General features: G+C 41.4%; 1 protein-coding gene across 5 annotated transcripts; it reads right to left on the minus strand.

Moving 5' to 3' along the window:
- Positions 1 to 3,575: 3,575 nt before the first annotated feature.
- On the minus strand, positions 3,576 to 14,176 carry slc25a37 (solute carrier family 25 member 37). 5 transcript variants are annotated; one of them, XM_064937357.1, is made up of 5 exons: positions 13,894 to 13,965; positions 8,161 to 8,279; positions 7,828 to 8,056; positions 7,537 to 7,593; positions 3,576 to 7,371 (listed from the first exon to the last, which is right to left on the minus strand). In XM_064937357.1, the coding sequence occupies exons 3-5, from the start codon at positions 8,048 to 8,050 to the stop codon at positions 6,839 to 6,841; spliced, it is 813 nt and encodes a 270-aa protein (XP_064793429.1). In that variant the 5' UTR covers positions 8,051 to 8,056; positions 8,161 to 8,279; positions 13,894 to 13,965; the 3' UTR covers positions 3,576 to 6,838. The 5 variants fall into 5 exon arrangements, with proteins under 5 accessions (XP_064793429.1, XP_064793430.1, XP_064793431.1 ...); XM_064937358.1 differs by lacking the exon at positions 13,894 to 13,965 and adding an exon at positions 10,458 to 11,943; XM_064937359.1 differs by lacking the exon at positions 13,894 to 13,965 and adding an exon at positions 8,741 to 10,449.
- Positions 14,177 to 19,484: the final 5,308 nt, after the last annotated feature.

A 19,484-nucleotide genomic window follows, 5' to 3' on the forward strand; every position in this document is an offset into this window, starting at 1 on the left:
ACAGTCTTTTCCAAAATCAAAGATGAGGGGTTGAAAAGGGGGAGGTCCCAATTCACCTTCCCACACAGAGGCTCATAAGCCCCCATCGTAACATGGAGACATCAAAGCATACCATGAGTACATAGTTGCCATACTGTAGAAAGAGGATCTGCATGGAAACAGAGGGATAGCACATACTTCTAATACTCATGCCTGTGATATCAATAATGAGGAAATAAATGTTGCTTTGAAGTACAGTGGGGAGAACAAGCATTTGATACACTGCCGATTTTGCAGGTTTTCCTACTTACAAAGCATGTAGAGGTCTGTAATTTTTATCATAGGTACTGTGAGACAAAAAAATCCAGAAAATCACATTGTATGATTTTTAAGTAATTAATTTGCATTTTATTGCATGACATAAGTATTTGATACATCAGAAAAGCAGAACTTAATATTTGTTACAGAAACCTTTGTTTGCAATTACAGAGATCATACGTTTCCTGTAGTTCTTGACCAGGTTTGCACACACTGCAGCAGGGATTTTGGCAAACTCCTCCATACAGACCTTCTCAAGATCCTTCAGGTTTTGGGGCTTTCGCTGGGCAATACGGACTTTCAGCTCCCTCCAAAGATTCTCTATTGGGTTCAGATCTGGAGACTGGATAGGCCACTCCAGAACATTGAGATGCTTATTTTTTTTGTTTAGTTTTTTTTGTTGTTGAATTTTTACCCCTTTTTTCTCCCCAATTTCGTGATATCCAATTGTTGTAGTAGCTACAATCTTGTCTCATCGCTACAATTCCCGTATGGGCTCGGGAGAGACGAAGTTTGAAAGTCATGCGTCCTCCGATACACAACCCAACCAGCCGTACTGCTTCTTAACACAGCGCGCATCCAACCCAGAAGCCAGCCGCACCAATGTGTCGGAGGGTACACCGTGCACCTGGCAACCTTGGTTAGCGCTCACTGCACCCGGCCCGCCACAGGAGTTGCTGGTACACGATGAGACAAGGACATCCCTACCGACCAAGCCCTCCCTAACCCGGACGACGCTAGGCCAATTGTGCGTCGCCCCACGGACCTCCCGGTTACGACAGAGGACTCTGATGGCACAGCTGGCGCTGCAGTACAGCGCCCTTAACCACTACGCCACCCGTGAGGCCTCTTGAGATGCTTCTTACGGAGCCAGTCCTTAGTTGCCCTGGCTGTGTGTTTCGGGTCGTTATCATGCTGGAAGACCCAGCCACGACCCATCTTCAATGCTCTTACTGAGGGAAGGAGGTTGTTGGCCAAGATCTCGCGATACATGGTCCCATCCATCCTCCCCTCAATACGGTGCAGTTGTCCTGTCCCCTTTGCAGAAAAGCATCCCCAGAGAATGATGTTTCCACCTCCATGCTTCACGGTTGGGATGGTGTTCTTGGGGTTGTACTCATCCTTCTTCCTCCAAACACGGTGAGTGGAGTTTAGACCAAAAAGCTTTATTTTTGTCTCATCAGACCACATGACCTTCTCCCATTCCTCCTCTGGATCATCCATATGGTCATTGGCAAACTTCAGACGGGCCTGGACATGCGCTGGCTTGAGCAGGGTGACCTTGCGTGCGCTGCAGGATTTTAATCCATGACGGCGTAGTGTGTTAGTAATGGATTTCTTTGAGACTGTGGTCCAAGCTCTCTTCAGGTCATTGACCAGGTCCTGCCATGTAGTTCTGGGCTGATCCCTCACCTTCCTCATGATCATTGATGCCCCACGAGGTGAGATCTTGCATGGAGCCCCAGACTGAGGGTGATTCACCATCATCTTGAACTTCTTCCATTTTCTAATAATTGCGCCAACAGTTGTTGCCTTCTCACCAAGCTGCTTGCCTATTGTCCTGTAGCCCATCCCAGCCTTGTGCAGGTCTACAATTGTTCTTACCCAGCTCTCTGGTCTTGGCCATTGTGGAGAGGTTGGAGTCTGTTTGATTGAGTGTGTGGACAGGTGTCTTTTATACAGGTAAAGAGTTCAAACAGGTGCAGTTAATACAGGTAATGAGTGGAGAACAGGTGGGCTTCTTAAAGAAAAACTAATAGGTTTATGAGAGCCGGAAATCTTACTGGTTGGTAGGTGATCAAATACTTATGTCATGCAATAAAATGCCAATTAATTTACTTACTCATATTTGATTTTCGGGATTTTTTTTTTGATTCCGTCTCTCACAGTTGAAGTGTACCTATGATAATAATTACAGACCTCTACATGCTTTGCAAGTAAGAAACACTGCCGATTTTGCAGGTTATCAAATACATGTTCTCCCCACTGTATATCTATAATGACAAAAGTGAAGTGAGAGTTCATGGAAATGTGCCCCTGATGTCTGAACAGAAACAAATAGAATGAAAATGTTTTTTAAATTTTAAATCCTGAACTTTTCCTGTTTAGCTCTGGGCTTTAACAGTCTATCTCCCTGTGAATCTGATTGGCCCTTAAGATTCAGCACATAGTGTGGTCGTGACACCATCATGCTGCTCTTCATGGTACCCACTCATACTTTGGAAAACAAAGAGATTACTTCCTTTAAAAACCAAACTCTACTACAAAGACAGGCATTGTCAGTGCTCTAATATGCCGTGACTGGCTAACAAATTTGCTGGAGCTGAAAGTGGTTTAAATCAGCCCTGATCGTTGCACAAGGGAAGATTCCCTGGACAGCAGTGAAACTGGATCCCTGATGTACGTACCATGGCACCAGCACAGCTCCTTTTTTTTCTCCCATCAGCAGATATACTCTTGTATCCGACTCGTCAAGATGGTTGTCATGGATTTCATGCCCTGTCCTCATATTGTGTGAGTGGTTAGTGATTACATTCATAGCATTGTAGTTAATGTTATAAATGTATGCTGTTATACAATGATGCAACACAAAACACTATAAAAGTGATACTGCATTTTCCAGGAAGTAGCCTTGTCAAACTGTCATAGGATTTTTGAAAGGTCTTCAACGGGCAAAAATGTAGCGCATTGGTCTTCAGCACAAAACCTTCATAAAAGGAATCTGGCATTTATCCACAAACACAATTGTATATACATCTTAAAATGACCACATAATAACCACAATCGACAAGCCCATTCAAAAGATTAGGGGACTGACCCCGGAAGTGCTGTAATGTCGCATTGCTTTCATAGCCTATACAACTAAAGTTATTTTAGATGTTATTCAAGTAACAATAGCTTTAAAAAAGGTCAAAGCATAGGTAAGAGACGAAATTAGGTGATTTCAAAATTATTAAGGCACATAGGTCAATATTATACCTATACCTCAAATGCAACAATTAAACATTGTAAAAATTCCCTAACTCTCACCATAACCGCACATAATTTTCAGAAATAGACACCTGGCTACAACTCCAACAACACATGTGAGCAGTGTGCTTTGAGGTGACAATCCATTATGAACTATAGTGCCCTCTATTGGTTCTAAAGTCATAAAGTTCAAGGTACAGACTGGTCTTTCCACATACTTTAAGATTGAGAGCCCTCAGTGACACTCCATTAAATCACATTGTTTAACAATAATAATAGAATCCAGTGCACATATCATTTATCACCTGCATTTTTATTTCAGCTCCAGTGTTATATACACTGTAGCAGCATTACCACAGTCATTTAACATTCTTGTGCTGTAGATGGCACTCTAGTCATAAATCTTCCCAGTTTCCCCCGTTTTTTTGTGCGCAAAAAAAGCAGCAAAGATGTAACATGATGAACATCCCTAGATAAGATATAAATTCACCAAATCTCCATTAACACAATCACTCTTATTCATGGGGCATACATAATAATTAAAGTACATTATATTGAAATGATCTCACAGTTAAGTTATATAAGCTAGACAATAAGCATGAGTTTAAGACTTATTTTTCCTTAGATCTCTAGGGCTAATGTAATGTGTCTGAGCAAAACAAGACCTGTGTTCTGTGGATACTTTATCAAAAATGATTCAGAAGCTAAAGCAAGACTAAATACCTGAACCAGATTAGTCTAATGACCATTTTAAACATTTGATTATCATCCAGTCCATGTAACTATCCATTTCGATCTCCAAGTTTCTTAAAAAGGTCTGCTCTACTCAACATTAATGCATAGGAGCAGTATTGTTTGTAATATCTGGCGAGTGATTCTTAATGGAATTAATTCCATCAACTGTATGACCAGCATTTCTTAAAACATAAGATTCATTAAAATTGAATGAAATGCATAGAACATAAATGGCATGTTGGCATTTGTATAGTAAGTAACATGCATTACATTTGTCTGCAATTCCCCCTTTTCAGAAATAGTAATAAACAATATGCCAGAAACATCAAATGAATTAACCTTCAGCTGTCCAGTATTGTTGTCAATAAGATTGACTTTAAAATCAACCTAAATGTGTTACTGTGTTGCATATTCATTTACATAAACAATAGCTGTGATATTTTGCAAAAACATTTGTGTAACTCTATAAAAAACACCTACAGGGCTCAAAAGGACTTTAAATTTAAATAGAGAAATGGTCATGCAGTGGGCCAAATTCTCTCCGTTATGAATACTGCAACAGGTTTGACCACTGCTCACCTCTCAGTTCAGACTAAATGTCCCCTTTAACCAAACACTTCAGTCTTCACAGAAACATTTGAAGAAATTCTCATCTCTACCTCTTGTGACAATGTTGAGGTACAAAGTGACATTTGAAACATCATAAGGACAGCTATATGACTAGCTCAACTAAAGAGGTCCAAAGAATAAGAAGCTAAAGCTTTTTTTGGTTGCAGATGATGCTTGTAATGAGAGGACTGCCAATAAGTACGAGGACAAGAATGAGTGCTTCATTTTACAGGTATGTTCACCACTACAGGTTTGCAAATAGAAAATGATACAATGCATATCTTTGGGATCTTTAACAAGGAATAAACCTATATTTGAGGGACTGGGACCTTTGGAGATCTCATAGAACCAGCTGTACTTCACTGGTGAACAAACCCAATAACATTTAATTAAAAGCAAACAAACAAGTCTTGCAGCTCTGTGGATTACAACAATATGTGGAGGAATGTCTGCCTTCTGAGCAGAAAACTCAGAGCCAAGAGGCTGGGAAGAGAGCAGGGAGAGCACAGGAAGTGACTAAAATGGGCCAAAAAAAAAAGTTTAATAAATAGAGCGTGCCAACCAGCTGATCTGGTAACCCATTAGTAATGGGCCCATTGTCACAGACTGTACCCAATGCTTAAAGAATTCACCCGATTAACTGCCCTGGGCTGCAGTGGTACTCATTCCAAATTCTGCTGTCGAACATTGAATGTTTTATTTGTTTTGTAGTAGTTTGAGAATCTGTCAAATCTGCTCATCTCACATAAAATCATTTTAGAGATATAAACTAAGTACATTATTACAAGCATGATATTTTACTCCAAAGCTAAATATGAACATCACAGATGTGTCTGAATGCAGAGATGAGGCGGTCCATGCCATCAGCCTCTTACAGGTTTGATGCGGAGGTTTGGTTCACCTGAGGACCAGCATCATGAAATGCCTCCTGGGAAACAATCACTCACTAAAATATATAAAAACACTGCCTCTTCTCTGCAACATAGATTGTTATATAATACACTCGAACACTCACATTGGTGAGAGTCCAGAGCCTACTACTGTGCCCAAACAAGGCTAACATTTGGGCCGTTATGGCCTATACACCTTTATTATTGAGAGGGATTCCAGTAACCTCTCAGGAAAGGGAGGCAATACTCACTTCACTGGGTGGTCAAAATAAACTACTGAAACTGAACTACTAAACTACTGCAGACTTTGACTGGTGCAGAGGTTAGAATGAAGACCTATCTAAAGTAAAAAAAAAACAGCACAACATTTAGTGGTTCAGCCAAAAGGAAATTTAACTCTCAGAACTGCATTTCCAACACAGAATAGAAAACAGACCCTCATCTTGAAAGGTTTAAGCTAGCTCAGATTATAGGCACATTGTATGATGCCAACCTTCTGGCCAAGGAAAAATAACATGGTCCTATTTCAGTACATTTGGTTTTAACGAGTGGTTTCTTGCTATGATTGATGAAAAGGTAACATATAAAGATCATACGATTTAATCTACATTTCAATGGCAAACAATGATTATGTTAATGGTGACTGATCCAATCCATTTCTATTAAAGACATGGACAACACAAAACACTTTAAAGTTGTGGCTGCCTTCAATGCTAAAGAGGCACTTTGAAAGCGCAATTGTGTCTACTGTGCAGCGAAACTCAGGAATGTGTTCAATAAAACTTTATAAATACACAAGGAAATAAAACAAGCAAACAACTATGTGTATCTTCCAAATCCATAAAATGCAAGCCATGGTAAGCAAATGAAATAAATAAAAAGTTCCCATATCAGATCTACAAACATACTGTATGAATGTAACCCAACATAATCATGAAAATACTGTCACCAGATAGTGATAGACGAAGTTGGTAGCGTTGTGTGCTTAGTGAACGGGTGATTTGGGAAAAGGGCCTGTTGCCATATGAAGATTACCTTTTCTCTGTATACATCTCTGTGCAGTTCCTGTAACAGCCTCCACTCCTCTAATGAATGACAGTGCACAATGGAAGGGCTTGCTGGGTAGGAAAGTGAAGTGTAAGGAGTGCCACGGTCTACCACAGCAAGTCTTTCAAACTTCCTCCACTGCAGTGACTTCCCTTTGAGTTATTATACAAAAACACACAGATATAAATTATGAACACTATGTCACCATGAGGCTTTTTGCATTGATCTCACATGAGAACCAGGAGCCTCTTGTACAGGTGTGGTCACATTGCAGTGTCCACAGCCCTTCCTCAGACTGGGCCAGCTGGCCCAGCCTCTCGCTCCATCTGCTGCTTGGTCAGGACATACTTAAAGAACTCATAGACTGACCAGGCGATGGCAGTGGAGGGCATCTGGTATATGACCCGAGCCTGGATCCCTTTGAAGAAGGCAGCCGTGCCACCGAGGCGATACACTGTCCTGAAGGCGTTGGCCATGCCTGTGAGGTGACCACTGATGTGTATGGAGCTGAGCGCTACGTTCTCCTGTGTGTTGAGCAGGGTCTTACACACGTCCAGCGGGGTGGTTATGGCTGCAGATACGGCCCCTGCCGCAGCCCCAGACAACACGTGGCTGCCGGGGTGGTACTGTCTGTGGGGGTTGAGCCGCTCCTGCATCAGCTCATATGTCATGAAGTGGACAGCCTGGAAGGGAATGTTCATGGCCAGCTGTGTGCTGTAGCTGCGGTAGAAGGCTGTGAGCCCCTCAGTGCGCTGTATAGTCCCAACGCAGTCCAATAGGTTCCGGTAGGGAGAGTTGTACATCTGCATCCGCTGTTTCACCACTAAGACACCATGAAGGACAGCACCACCACGCAGACAGGGGAACAAAGAGAAGGGGGTTAATATACTGTATAACCCTCCCCCCTCCAGCTAGAACGGTTTGTTACCATCTTGATTTCTAATTGAAAAAGTCACAAAAAACCCAAAGCCCCCTTTCAAAGCCTCACCTTCAGCTGGGTTCATGACTGCATCATGCAGCACAGTGGCCACACAGCCTGCCAGTCCTAGATGGAACAAAGACAGTCAAAGTCAGGCATGTTACCACCCATCAACATACAATACCTCAAGTAATAATACATCAGTTCTCACCAAGCCAATTGTTTATAATGTTAGTTTATCAAAACTGCCAGCACAACTACCAAAACAATTAACTTCTTCCTGTGCAATGTTCCCTGACCTTCCAGTGGACAGTATGTAATGAGAGTTAGAATTCCAAGGGAAACAGAACTGTACTGCACCATTGGCTATGTGGCTGTTTCCACCATTCTGAATGACCTCGCTGAGTGTGCGCTTGACATGTTCGTAGCAGGCAAAGTAGAGGGCGTGGGCAGGGCCGGCCCCCAGCATTGTGATGTTGAGGCCCCTCAGGGGTCTGAGGAGACCCTCCGTCCGGACGATCCTTCTTAGGGCCTCATACACGCTGCTGTACTGAGCCTTAGGGTCTGGCTGCAAACTTTGCATCCTGGTCTAGAGAAAGAAGAGGGATATTTTAAGTGAGAGACCCTAGCTTCTCATGAAGTAGTCTGTACAACCTGCTAAACTACAGACTGTAGTCAAACCTACACACTCACCTGGGCTGTCTGTTTCTGAGGTAATTGTTTCTCCTGTGATGTGATGTCTCACCATGTTTTTGATATCTGTTCTTGGCAGAACTCATGTCCTTTCTGAGTGATGTGTGTCTGTCCCAGGCCTAGGGTGGGGGGGCTGTGTCAGTTCTTTGTTATACCCTGACATGCCAAGTTATTTGGACAGCACAAACAATGTTTTTATTTAGCCCAAAATGTAGTGCAGCCCAAAAGACATGCCATTTTTATCTTTCTTAGCATATTGCCTTGTTTCCTTCCACCCCCCCAACAATAAAATATCAATTACATTTCCTTCAGATACATCTGGAGGCTTGAGGGATTCATAAAACTTTGAGTTTAAGTTTGTCAAACTGAACAAAAACTCTACACTTATCACAGACATTGTTGAGCTCGACCTCAAGGAGACAATGATTTCTGTATGTGCCTTCAAGACTGCTTCTGTAGTTATCTTTTACTTAGGTGACACTACTCATTTCTCTCAACGCATCTTTGAAAGGGTGAATCCAATGTCTTATCTGTAGTCTATACAAAACATTAACACCTGCTCGTTCAATGAAAGACTGACCAGGTGAATCCAGATGAAAGCTATGATCCCTTATTGATGTCACTTGTTAAGTCCACTTCAATCTGTGTAGATGAAGGGGAGGAGACTAGTTGAAGAAGGATTTTTAAGACTTGAAACATGGATTGTGCATGTTTGCCATTCAGAGGGCAAATGGGCAAGACAAAATATTTAAGTGCCTTTGAACAGAGTATGGTAGTAGGTGTCAAGCACACCAGTTTGTGTCAAGAACTGCAATGCTGCTGGGTTTTTCCCACACTCAACAGTTTCCCGTGTGAATCAAGAATGGTCCATCACCCAAAGGACATCCAGCCAAGTTGACAACTGTGGGAAGCATTGGAGTCAACATGGGCCAGCATCCCTGTGGAACGCTTTCGACACCTTGTAGAGTCATGCCCCAACAAATTGAGGCTGTTCAGAGGGCAAAAGGGGGTGCAACTCAATATTAGGAAGGTGTTTCTAATGTTTGAGATATATATGTCTATAGTACTGTTATTACTTAGGCAAAATGTATGGAATAATGTATATCCACCATAACAAGGCACACCAACAAGCCAGAGACAAGATTAGACAATTGAATTAGAATCAACGACCTTCCTTCATTTATCAAACACGCGTACGTGCAGATTTGCTCAAACAACTCCGTACTAGGACTTTGATCCTACTCCAAATCCAAGCAGCTTCGGTCCTCAACTGTTCAGGTTTTTGTGTTAACTTTTTTTCCACATCTGATCGACGCCTGGGAGAACAGAGAGATATTGTCACAAGGGGACAAATGAGTTAGCCTAGTGAGAGTACTTTTGTAAACAAAAAAGGCTCTACTCGGGAAAACCTGGCTCACAATTTAACAATGTAGGCCTAATCCTTAAGTGAGTTAGGATTCAGCCCTTAGTTACCAGCAGCAAGCCTACTGCATGTCTGTAGCTTACCTCCCCATTATGTTATTATCTCAGCCTCCACATCCAAGTAATTCCATCTACTTAGCAGCTTTGCTCTAGAGAAACCGCCACACAGGACAGCTTCACAGGATTATCTCTGCATGATATCAGTTAGGGTGCATGATGTACTGTATTACAGACAAATATACAATTGAAGGTCTATACATTTGTATTTAATACTATTTACTTTAATAATATAATCACATTCCTTCAGGAGTGCTACAGTAGTTGAGCTCTAAAGGGGAGAAGAAAAAAACAATACACAAGCAGTTGATATGTGTGGAGAATGAGATACACCTGCAGACGGAAGGTGGGAAGGGGGCTCAAAGCTGTAATACTGATACATGTTGGACCTCTGCCCAGGTTCTGGCCACCCCCTGTAAGATTTACTTTAAGTGATAAGAGTCCCCCTTAAACACCACTGAAGAAAAATGTTTCTAAAAAGAAATTGAGCAAAGAGGTGAAGAAAGAGTACAGAATGAGACTGCTGTCAAACATCTTACTATTTTTTGATACTCTATGCTCATTAAGTACTTCTGGCCTCAGCCTTACAGAGAGAGCGACTTTGCCTGCCTCTGTCTGTAATCATTAGGCAACTTGACAAAACAGAGCTAGCTTTATCCCAGTTGGGGTTTATCACAGTGACGGTACAATGCCTCTGGCCATTCAAATGGCTACTCTTTCTGGCTGTGCCATGCCGTGCCAAAGAACCAGGAAACAAACCTATTGATTGAATATTAGACAAACTTGTAGACCTTACTTCATTTGGTTTATTTCCTCACCTTGTCCGACAATTAAGTCATGAAAAATCTCCAACAACGTAATAATTAGGAGAAATAAATCTGCTGCATGGCACACAATGAGTCATTTGTTTGCATTCTACTGCCACTGATCTCAGTTTACTACCAGGAAATGCATTCCTGATGGGCTTAAAGGCACAGAGCAGTCAAAGATGTGATTTTCCTGTGTTTTATATACATTTCCACACTGATGTTGGAATAATACTGAAATTGTGAAAATGACAACGGCCTTTTAGTGTAAGAGCGGTTTGAAAAGGCTACTGGAAATTTCAGCCTGCTTTGGTGGGATGGTGTTTTGGTCTGCCTGACAATATAAGTTAATAGACCAATAACAAAGTGGGTTCCAAACCTCTCTGCCAATAACAGCTACTTCAGGTTACATATCCCTCCCATTAGTCTCGTCCAATGAAGCACCTCACTCAGTCCGAGATCAATTTCTCAAGCAAGAATTTCTCTTCACCAAGAAGCGATGTGGTTTTAACATTTTAATTGAAAACAAATCGCAGTAAGGTCCTTTTTTTTACTAGAAATGATTTGATTTTGAGATTTAAAACAGCTGCATTGGACCTTTAAGAACTACTTCATGAGAGGAAGCAGTACATTTCTCAAAATAAGACGTTTTGGTGATGACACAGTAATAAAACTATTAGTAAATATATGCTACCAGGATCTAGGGCTAGGCTAACTCTGTGAAGCCATTATAACACAAGTATACCCCAACTCCCATCTCCAATACAGCCACCTGATCAACTCAAATAGTTTCAGTAACTGTATTTCTTACAGAAGATTTTGGTTCAAAAACTCTTTCAGTTTTAACATTAATGGCACCCTTCCAACTGGCGAGGAGGAAGGGGACCCATTGGGTACTGGAGTGGAAAAATCGCACCAGCTCATCCTGCTTGTTTTGGGCTGGAGAGAAAAGCAGGGCTGGCAACAGCAGAATTCATTAAGGTTCTATGGCCAGCATGACAATGAATGGAGGTTGTAGTGTAGACATGGGGCAGGGAATCTCTGTTTCTGTGTGCCACCACTGCTTTAACTCTTCAGCGGGGAGGGGCTCAGCAGTAGCAAGCTAACTTCAGAAGCTGGAGAAACCTCACACACTGTAGGGGTTAAAGTCACCCTACTGTGATAGAACTGGGAGACCAGAACCTACTGGTGGCTGTGGACGTCAGTGTGTTCTGTGTTTCTTTTAAACGAAAAGTAATGATTAAATGTGTGTGCATGGCATGAGTGTAAATGCATTTCAGGAGTTAATCCCATGGCTTGCAGAGGCTGTATGGCAGTTTGCTAATCAGCTGTATAAGAGAAAGACGGTGCACACACCCTTTTTCTGACTGATTCCAAATGCTTACGCCCATTGGGACATGGAGATAACACTTCTAGTAGTAGCACAGAGGGACGTATAGTTACTACAAGTAGGCCTATAGTATATCTACTTAACTCTAAACCATTCCTCCATAAAAAATAATAAGTTCATAGCAGGGTCGGCCACAAAATGAGAGCCTTTTGCATCCATTTCATACGTTAAGTATAAATTGTGCACCAATATTTAATTTTAAGGGGAATAAGACTTGCTAAAGTGCCAAAATGCAGCATTTTGACATGTCCCTCCGTGCATCCTCTGACTTCTAGGAAGATTAATGCACTTCAACAATATTGTAAAGCCCTCGTTAATATTGTTGCTTTGACAGTGATTTCTGAATATTACTTTTAAGGTAAAAAAAAAAAAACCTGTACTCTATTTGAAGGTCAATCCTGTTATGTGAACTGAACACATTTTAACATGGTGAAACTATTCCTTTTGAAAAATGAAATTCTAAAAGAAACATTGAATAGCCAAATAATAGTGTAAAAGCAGGTGAGCTGCTTCTACTCTTTTACTACATTTTCTGGTGTTTTGTGGTGGAACACTGAGCGTGTCGAGCATAACACATCAACCCTATTACCCATAGACAGGCTACAAATGTTTTAACCGTGTAAAATGTTTTGTGAAGCTTGCATTCAATTGCCCCTCCCTGTTTCACACAAGCTTCCATTCCCCCGTCACAAGGGGATTTTCTACCCTATCACAGTCAACCCTGTCACTTTATTTTGCACTTAAGTCTTATTTTTTTGTCTCGAGGGGAAAACATTTTTTTAATTGAACATGTGCTCTTTATGACAGAATGTTAAAATTAGATGAAATATAACTTTTTCTCACCAAGTTAGTGCTCAAAGACACCTAATTGGTGGAACAACCCAGCAGCGGAGTTAATGAAACACTGTGGCTAGGTTTGGCTGTGTTGACTAGATGTGTAAAGTCTGGCTCTAAAACCTTACGTTGTAAGATGGGCAGCATGAAAGGTCCAACTACAGATTCTTGCAGTTACAGAGGAGGAAGTGGCGACAATGGCTTGTGTAACCCTGTTGAAGAGACACAGGCTAATTTGTCTCCATATCCGATCATCTCATTCTGATGGTCTGACTGATTAAAAATGTTGGACCATGTAGCCTATGCCTTTTTTTGCCACAAGCTTTATTCTCTGTAGGTAGTCAGTGTTCTCTATTGATTTGTCAAGTCAAACATGTTTCAAATGTACATGCAATGTACTTAAATAAAAATGTATGAATGAACTTCATGAAATGATCTGGGAAATAACTACTGGTGTGCAATGAGGGGGCATAGCGGGGTACAGAGTTCAAAGCCAATTACTCATTACTTGTATGTCCTCTTATACTATAGGTTACCTAGAAGCCTATAAAAACTTTGACTCGTCAAGAAATAAATTAATTTTGTTTAGTATATTTTACAATAACCACTAGCTACAGTTGACCACAATGTCACCTAAATTTGAGCATCTTTGACGGCTCTAACCTGGCACACAGCCATGTGACCTTCACCCGTTTGCCTCAATTGTCTGACAACCAGTTTAATAAGTTCAGATGTGGGTAAGATAAATAATTGTATAGAACAAATGGGCACTGAGTGTGTAATGTCAGATAGCTATGTCTACATGTCCATGCTTCACTCTGAACTTGAAGGTTGTTGGATTTTAAAGTTTTAGCAAACAAGCTAGCTAACTTAGCTGGTTAGCAGCTGTAGCTAAGTTTGCGGTTAAATACTGGAAACGTTCAATTGCATGATGTTTCATTAACAGGGTGAGTACTTTCAGGAAGACCGGGAGAATTTCACATATGCGAGAGAGTGTCTTGCTATGCTCAGGCATGTCTCATAACGCGTAAGTTGGCTGGCTAGTAGCTGGCTAATTAGCGCTAGCGTCTAGCTAGCTAGCCAACTACCTAGCGTTCACACATTTAAACTGGTAAGGTTATTTCCTCCCCTGCGTGCTGATGAGTTGGAAAGCAGAAATGCATAATGATACGAATGAAAAGTGTTACTGAGACCATCACTTGGTTGATTGGCTAGCAAGCCTACCTTGACAGAGTCCACGGGGTACATCACCGTGTGCTCCAGGATTCCAGCCACGGCTCCTGCTGTCATGTGGATTGTCAATGAGGCATGCGCTGGCAAACTCTCGTAGTCACCGTCGCCTTCCGAAGGCTCCCCATCTTTACCCTTAATCTCCGACATGTCCAAGGTTGCCACCACCGGGTCAGCGCGCAACTCCATGCGGGGGAGACTGATCAAAAGGAGATCTTTACAAACAAGCACTGAATCGGCGGCATGGACAACCACAACATTATCAACGAGTTCCAGCGCCTAGATGACGTCAGAACAATACACGATAGCTATCTAGTTTGAGCAATGAACATCCAGAAAATCGAAAATGAGGCGGAACCAACAGTCGGAATTGTCCAATGAAAAGTAGCCCACTAGTGCCAGCCTGTTTACAGAATTGACAGCGCTTTTCAATGAGGGGGTTCGATTAATCTCGTCCGGGCGCTCGTGTTGCACCGGCGTAAATTTGTTCGCATTCGATTTGGAACCGGGCAACCTCCCAGACGTGAGTCAGGTACCCCGCTCTGTTAAACAGAGAAATCTGCTCAAAACAAAAATGACGTAGTTGAACACGTGGGATTAGTAGGATTCTGGGTTTTCCCATGCAAATGTGATTGCTTTAGAAAAAAACGCTTTATCTGCCTTCCCAGTGAAACTTATTACAAAGTTGTATGTTTCTGGAAGATGCATCATGCTGCTGCTTTGTTGACAACATGACCGAGCCCTGCCGATTACTGTTCATTTTGAGAAAGGTGCTCCTCCCTCCTTTCACCCAATGAAGTGATGGGCCATTGACCGGTTTAACCCTGGGCAGCTTAAATAACTCCTTCATTAACCATAATATGGACAAAGGGGTCACAAAGGTAATTGATTCCTGTCTATTTCAAAAGTAATACATGTTTACCCTTATTAAAACAACCTAAATTGACAATATGATACAGCATGTGGCATGAGGAATCACTCAAAATATCATCAACATGAGCTGAGTGCTGCTAGCATGGAGAAGCCTACAAGGAGTGGAAACAGGCTAGGCTGATGCACATTACAACTCCTACTATGTATGTCATGATGATAGTGATGTAGCCTTTTTCCAAGCCTTTTTTTCTATGAGCTTTATTTGTCAATGATAGTCCTACTTATTGATGTTAAATGCATATGGCACTGCATACTGTATGCCATATTGCATAAGGTAAACTGAATTAAGGAAGTAAACAGATTTATCCCGCTCTGGTTTGTTCGATTTTTAAAAATCATTTGTTTTGGTGGTTTGTGGTGCTATTCAATACCAGTGTTTGGTTGTAAATGTATATTTTCACTGGGCTGGGCCATAGTGCTGTAATCCCATCAAATAGTAAAGTAGGGTGTATTCCTCACCGAGGGTGGGTGCCTAGGGGTGGGTGTGTAGATTAGCAGGGTTGTGGTCCCCTTATCACACACCATCTGTTCAGTACATAGTAGTAGAGCAATCTGAAACAGACAATGTTCAACCTCACCCTTTTTAGTAGAAGTGTGTCTACCCCAAATGTGGTTTCCTATGTGGTTTTCCCAGACCAACAAGCCTGTATGATTGAAACTTGAGACTTGTTGCTTGGAAGTCACAGATATAGGAATTTATTTTGAGCCAGTTTGCTACATAAGGAAAATAATCCTACAGGCTGCAGCAACAGAAAATATGAATTATTATGTGGATTATAATTGATGGAAATTTTGGTGGGTGTTGATACATTTTTTGAAAGGGAAAATCAAGCCTTTTTAAACCTCAAATTAAAATAAAATAAAATACATGTGCATTTGTCACGTGCCAAATACAACAAGTGTAGACTTTTATGTTAAATGCTTACTTACAAGCCCTTAACTAACAATGCAGAGTTTTTAAAAAGTTAGTAAGAAAAATTTGCTAAACTAATGGAGAAATAGTATCACATTAAAATAACAATAATTAGGCTATATACAAGGGGTACCAGTACTGAGTCAATGTGCAGTGGTAGCTTAGCCAAGGTAATTGAGGTAATATGTACATTTAGATAGGGGTAAAGTGACTATGCATAGATAATAAACAGAAAGTAGCAGCTGCATATATGAAGAATGTGAAGGAATGGGAATGGGTATGTGTGTGGTGTCAATATGCATGTATGTGTGTTGGGGGGGTTGTAAGTTTGTGGTTTGAGACTTTATTTTTTACTATTTTCTACATTATAGAATAATAGTGTAGAAATCAAAACTATTAAATAAAATTAGATTCTTCAAATAGCCATCTTTTTCCTTGATGACAGCTTTGCACACTTTTGTCATTCTCTGAACCAGCTTCACGAGGAATACTTTTCCAACAGTCTTGAAGGAGTTCCCACATATGCTGAGCACTTGTTGGCTGCTTTTCCTTCACTCTACAGTCCAACTCCTCCCAAACCATCTCAATTGGGTTGAGGTCGGGGGATTGTGAAGGCCAGATAATCTGATGCAGCACTCCATCATTCTCCGTCTTGGTCAAATAGCCCTTACACAGCCAGGGGGTGTGTTTTGGGTCACTGTCCTGTTGAAAACAAATGATTGTCCCACTAAGCGCAAACCAGATGGAGTGGCATATCGCTGCAGAATGCTGTGGTAGCCATGCTGGTAAAGTGTGCCTTGAATTTGAAATAAATCACAGACAGTGTCACCAGCAAAACACCCCCCACACCATCACACTTCCTCCTCTGTGCTTTACGGTGCGATCCTCACATGCGGAGATCATCTGTTTACCTACTCTGTGTCTCACAAAGACACAGCGGTTGGAATTAAACAGCTCCAATTTGGACCGATTTCCACTGGTCTAATGTCAATTGCTCGTGTTTCTTGGCCCAAGCAAGTCTCTTCTTCTTATTGGTGTCCTTTAGTAGTGGTTTCATTGGAGCAATTAAACTATGAAGGCCTGATTCACAAAGTCTCCTCTGAACAGTTGATGTCAAGGTGTGTCTGTTACTTGAACTCTGTGAAGCATTTATTTGGGCTGCAATCTGAGGTGCAGTTAACTCTAATTAACTTATGCTCTGCAGCAGAGGTAACTCTGGGTCTTCCTTTCTTGTGGAGGTCCTCATGAGAGCAAGTTCCAACATAATGCTTGATGGTTTTTGCGACTGCACTTGAAGAAACTTTCAAAGTTCTTGAAATGTTCTGTATTGACTGACCTTCATGTCTTAAAATAATGATGGACTGTTGGTTCTCGTTGCTTATTTGAGCTGTTCTTGCCATAATATGGACTTGGTCTTTTACCAAATAGGGCTATCTTCTGTATACCACCCTACCTTGTCACAACACAACTGATTGGCTCAGACGCATGAAGGAAAAAAAATCCACAAATTAACATTTAACAAGGCACACCTGTTAATTGAAATGCATTCCAGGTGACTACGTCAATGAAGCTGGTTGAGCGACTAAAAAGTGTGTAAAGCTGTCATCAAGGCAAAGGTTGACTAATTTGAAGAATCTCAAATATAAAATAAATGTTGATATGTTTAACACTTTTTTGGTTGCTACAATGATATGTTTTTTCATAGTTTAGATATTTTCACTATTATTCTACAATGTAGAAAATAGTAAAAATAAAGAAAAACCCTTTAATGAGTAGGTGTGTCCAAACTTTTGACTGGCACTGTACATCAAGCCTGTGCAAGAGTCAGTTAAAAAAATAAGAAACATGAGGGTCAATGCAAATAGTCTGGGTATCCATTTTATTAACTGCTCCGCAGTCTTATGGCTTGGGTATGGAAACCACTATGGAGCCTTTTGGTCCCAGACCTGTTGCTCTAGTGCTGTTTGCTGTGTGGTATCAGAGAGAATGGTCTATGATTTGGGTGGCTGGAGTCTTTGAGAATTTTAGATGCCTAGTGTAGAGGTCCTGGATTGCAGGAAGCCCCAGTTATGTATTGGGCCGTGCGCACTACCCTCTGTAGCTCCTTGCTGTCGGTAGCCGGGCAGTTGCCATACCAGGCGGTGATTCAACCGGTCAGGATGCTCTCAATGGTGCAGCTGTATAACTTTTTAAGGACCTGAGGTCCCATACCAAATCTTTTCAGCCTCCTGAGGGGGAATAGGCGTTGTCATGCCCTCTTAACAACTGTTGGTGTGTTTGGACAATGATAGGTCCTTAGTGATGTCGACACCAAGTAACTTGAAGCTCTCAACCCGCTCCACTACAACCCTGTTGATGTGAATGGGGGCGTGTTCGGCCCTCCTTTTCTTATAGCCCATGATCAGCTCTTTTGTCTTGCTCAAGTTGAGGGAGAGGTTGTTGTCCTGGCACCACACTGCCAGCTCTCTGACCTCCTCCCTATAGGCTGTCTCATTGTTGTTGGTGATCAGGACTACCACTGTTGTGTCTTCGGCAAACTTAAGGATGGTGTTGGAGTCGTGCATGACCACGCAGTCATTGGTGAACAGGGAGCACAGGAGGGGACTAAGCATGCACCCCTGATGGGCCCCTGTGCTGAGGATCACCGTGGAGGATGCGTTGTTGCCTACCCTCACCACTTGGGGGCGGCCCGTCAAGATGTCCAGGATCAAATTCACTACAAGTTTTAAATGTCCTGCATTGCATGAAAGTTCTCCTGCAAATTAAAATCCTACAGCTTTACTTAACTATAAGTAAATGCACAGTTATGTCAGACATAAAGGCCATGAAGAATACATGTAGATTAAGTAGCAAGCAACAATCAGTCACGCTTACTATAGTGAAAATATTTTTTTCAACATTTAAAATTATATACAAATTATTTTTAGTTATTCAAGTGAGCAGATTTTTTCAAGTTTCAACGTTTATTCGCCGCTGGCACAGCACACAATAGGTGTAAAAGAGTACAGTAAAATGGTTTCCTTGAGAGCTCTTTCCCAACAATCCAGTGATAATAATAGTGTAGATAATAATAGAAAATATAATACAAAATTAAAGTATGAATAGAAACAACACAAGAACTACGAAGAGAGTTAAAGAACACAATAATGCAAGTTTTTACAGGTCAGTGCCAGTACCTTATTCAATGTGCAGGGGTACTGGAGTGGTTGAGGTGTGTTTATATGGGGGCGGTAGGTAGCCTAGTGGTTAGAGCATTGGGCCAGTAACCGAAAGGTTGCGAGATCAAGTACCCGAGCTGACAAGGTAAAAATCTGTTGTTCTGCCCCTGAACAAGGCAGTTAACGCGCTGTTCCTAGGCCATCATTGTAAATAAGAATTTGTTCTTAACTGACTTGCCTCGTTAAAATAAATACTTAAAAAGTGACTGGAAGTAGGATGTGCATGTAAACAGGGCTGAAAAGTGACTGGTAACCAGAATATATAAATAGTTATGGTAATAAACTCAGCAAAAAAATAAATGTCCCTTTTTCAGGACCCTGTCATTCAAAGATAATTTGTAAAAATCCAAATAATTTCACAGATCTTCATTGTAAACGGTTTAAATGGTTCAATGAACCATTAATGATCATGCACCTGTGAAACAGTTGTTAAGACACTAACAGTTTACAGACAGTAGGCAATTAAGGTCACAGTTATGAAAACTTAGGACACTAAAGAGGCCTTTCTACGGACTCTGAAA

Source organism: Oncorhynchus masou, chromosome 25 (genome assembly GCF_036934945.1).
Source record: "Oncorhynchus masou masou isolate Uvic2021 chromosome 25, UVic_Omas_1.1, whole genome shotgun sequence".
NCBI lineage: Eukaryota > Metazoa > Chordata > Actinopteri > Salmoniformes > Salmonidae > Oncorhynchus > Oncorhynchus masou.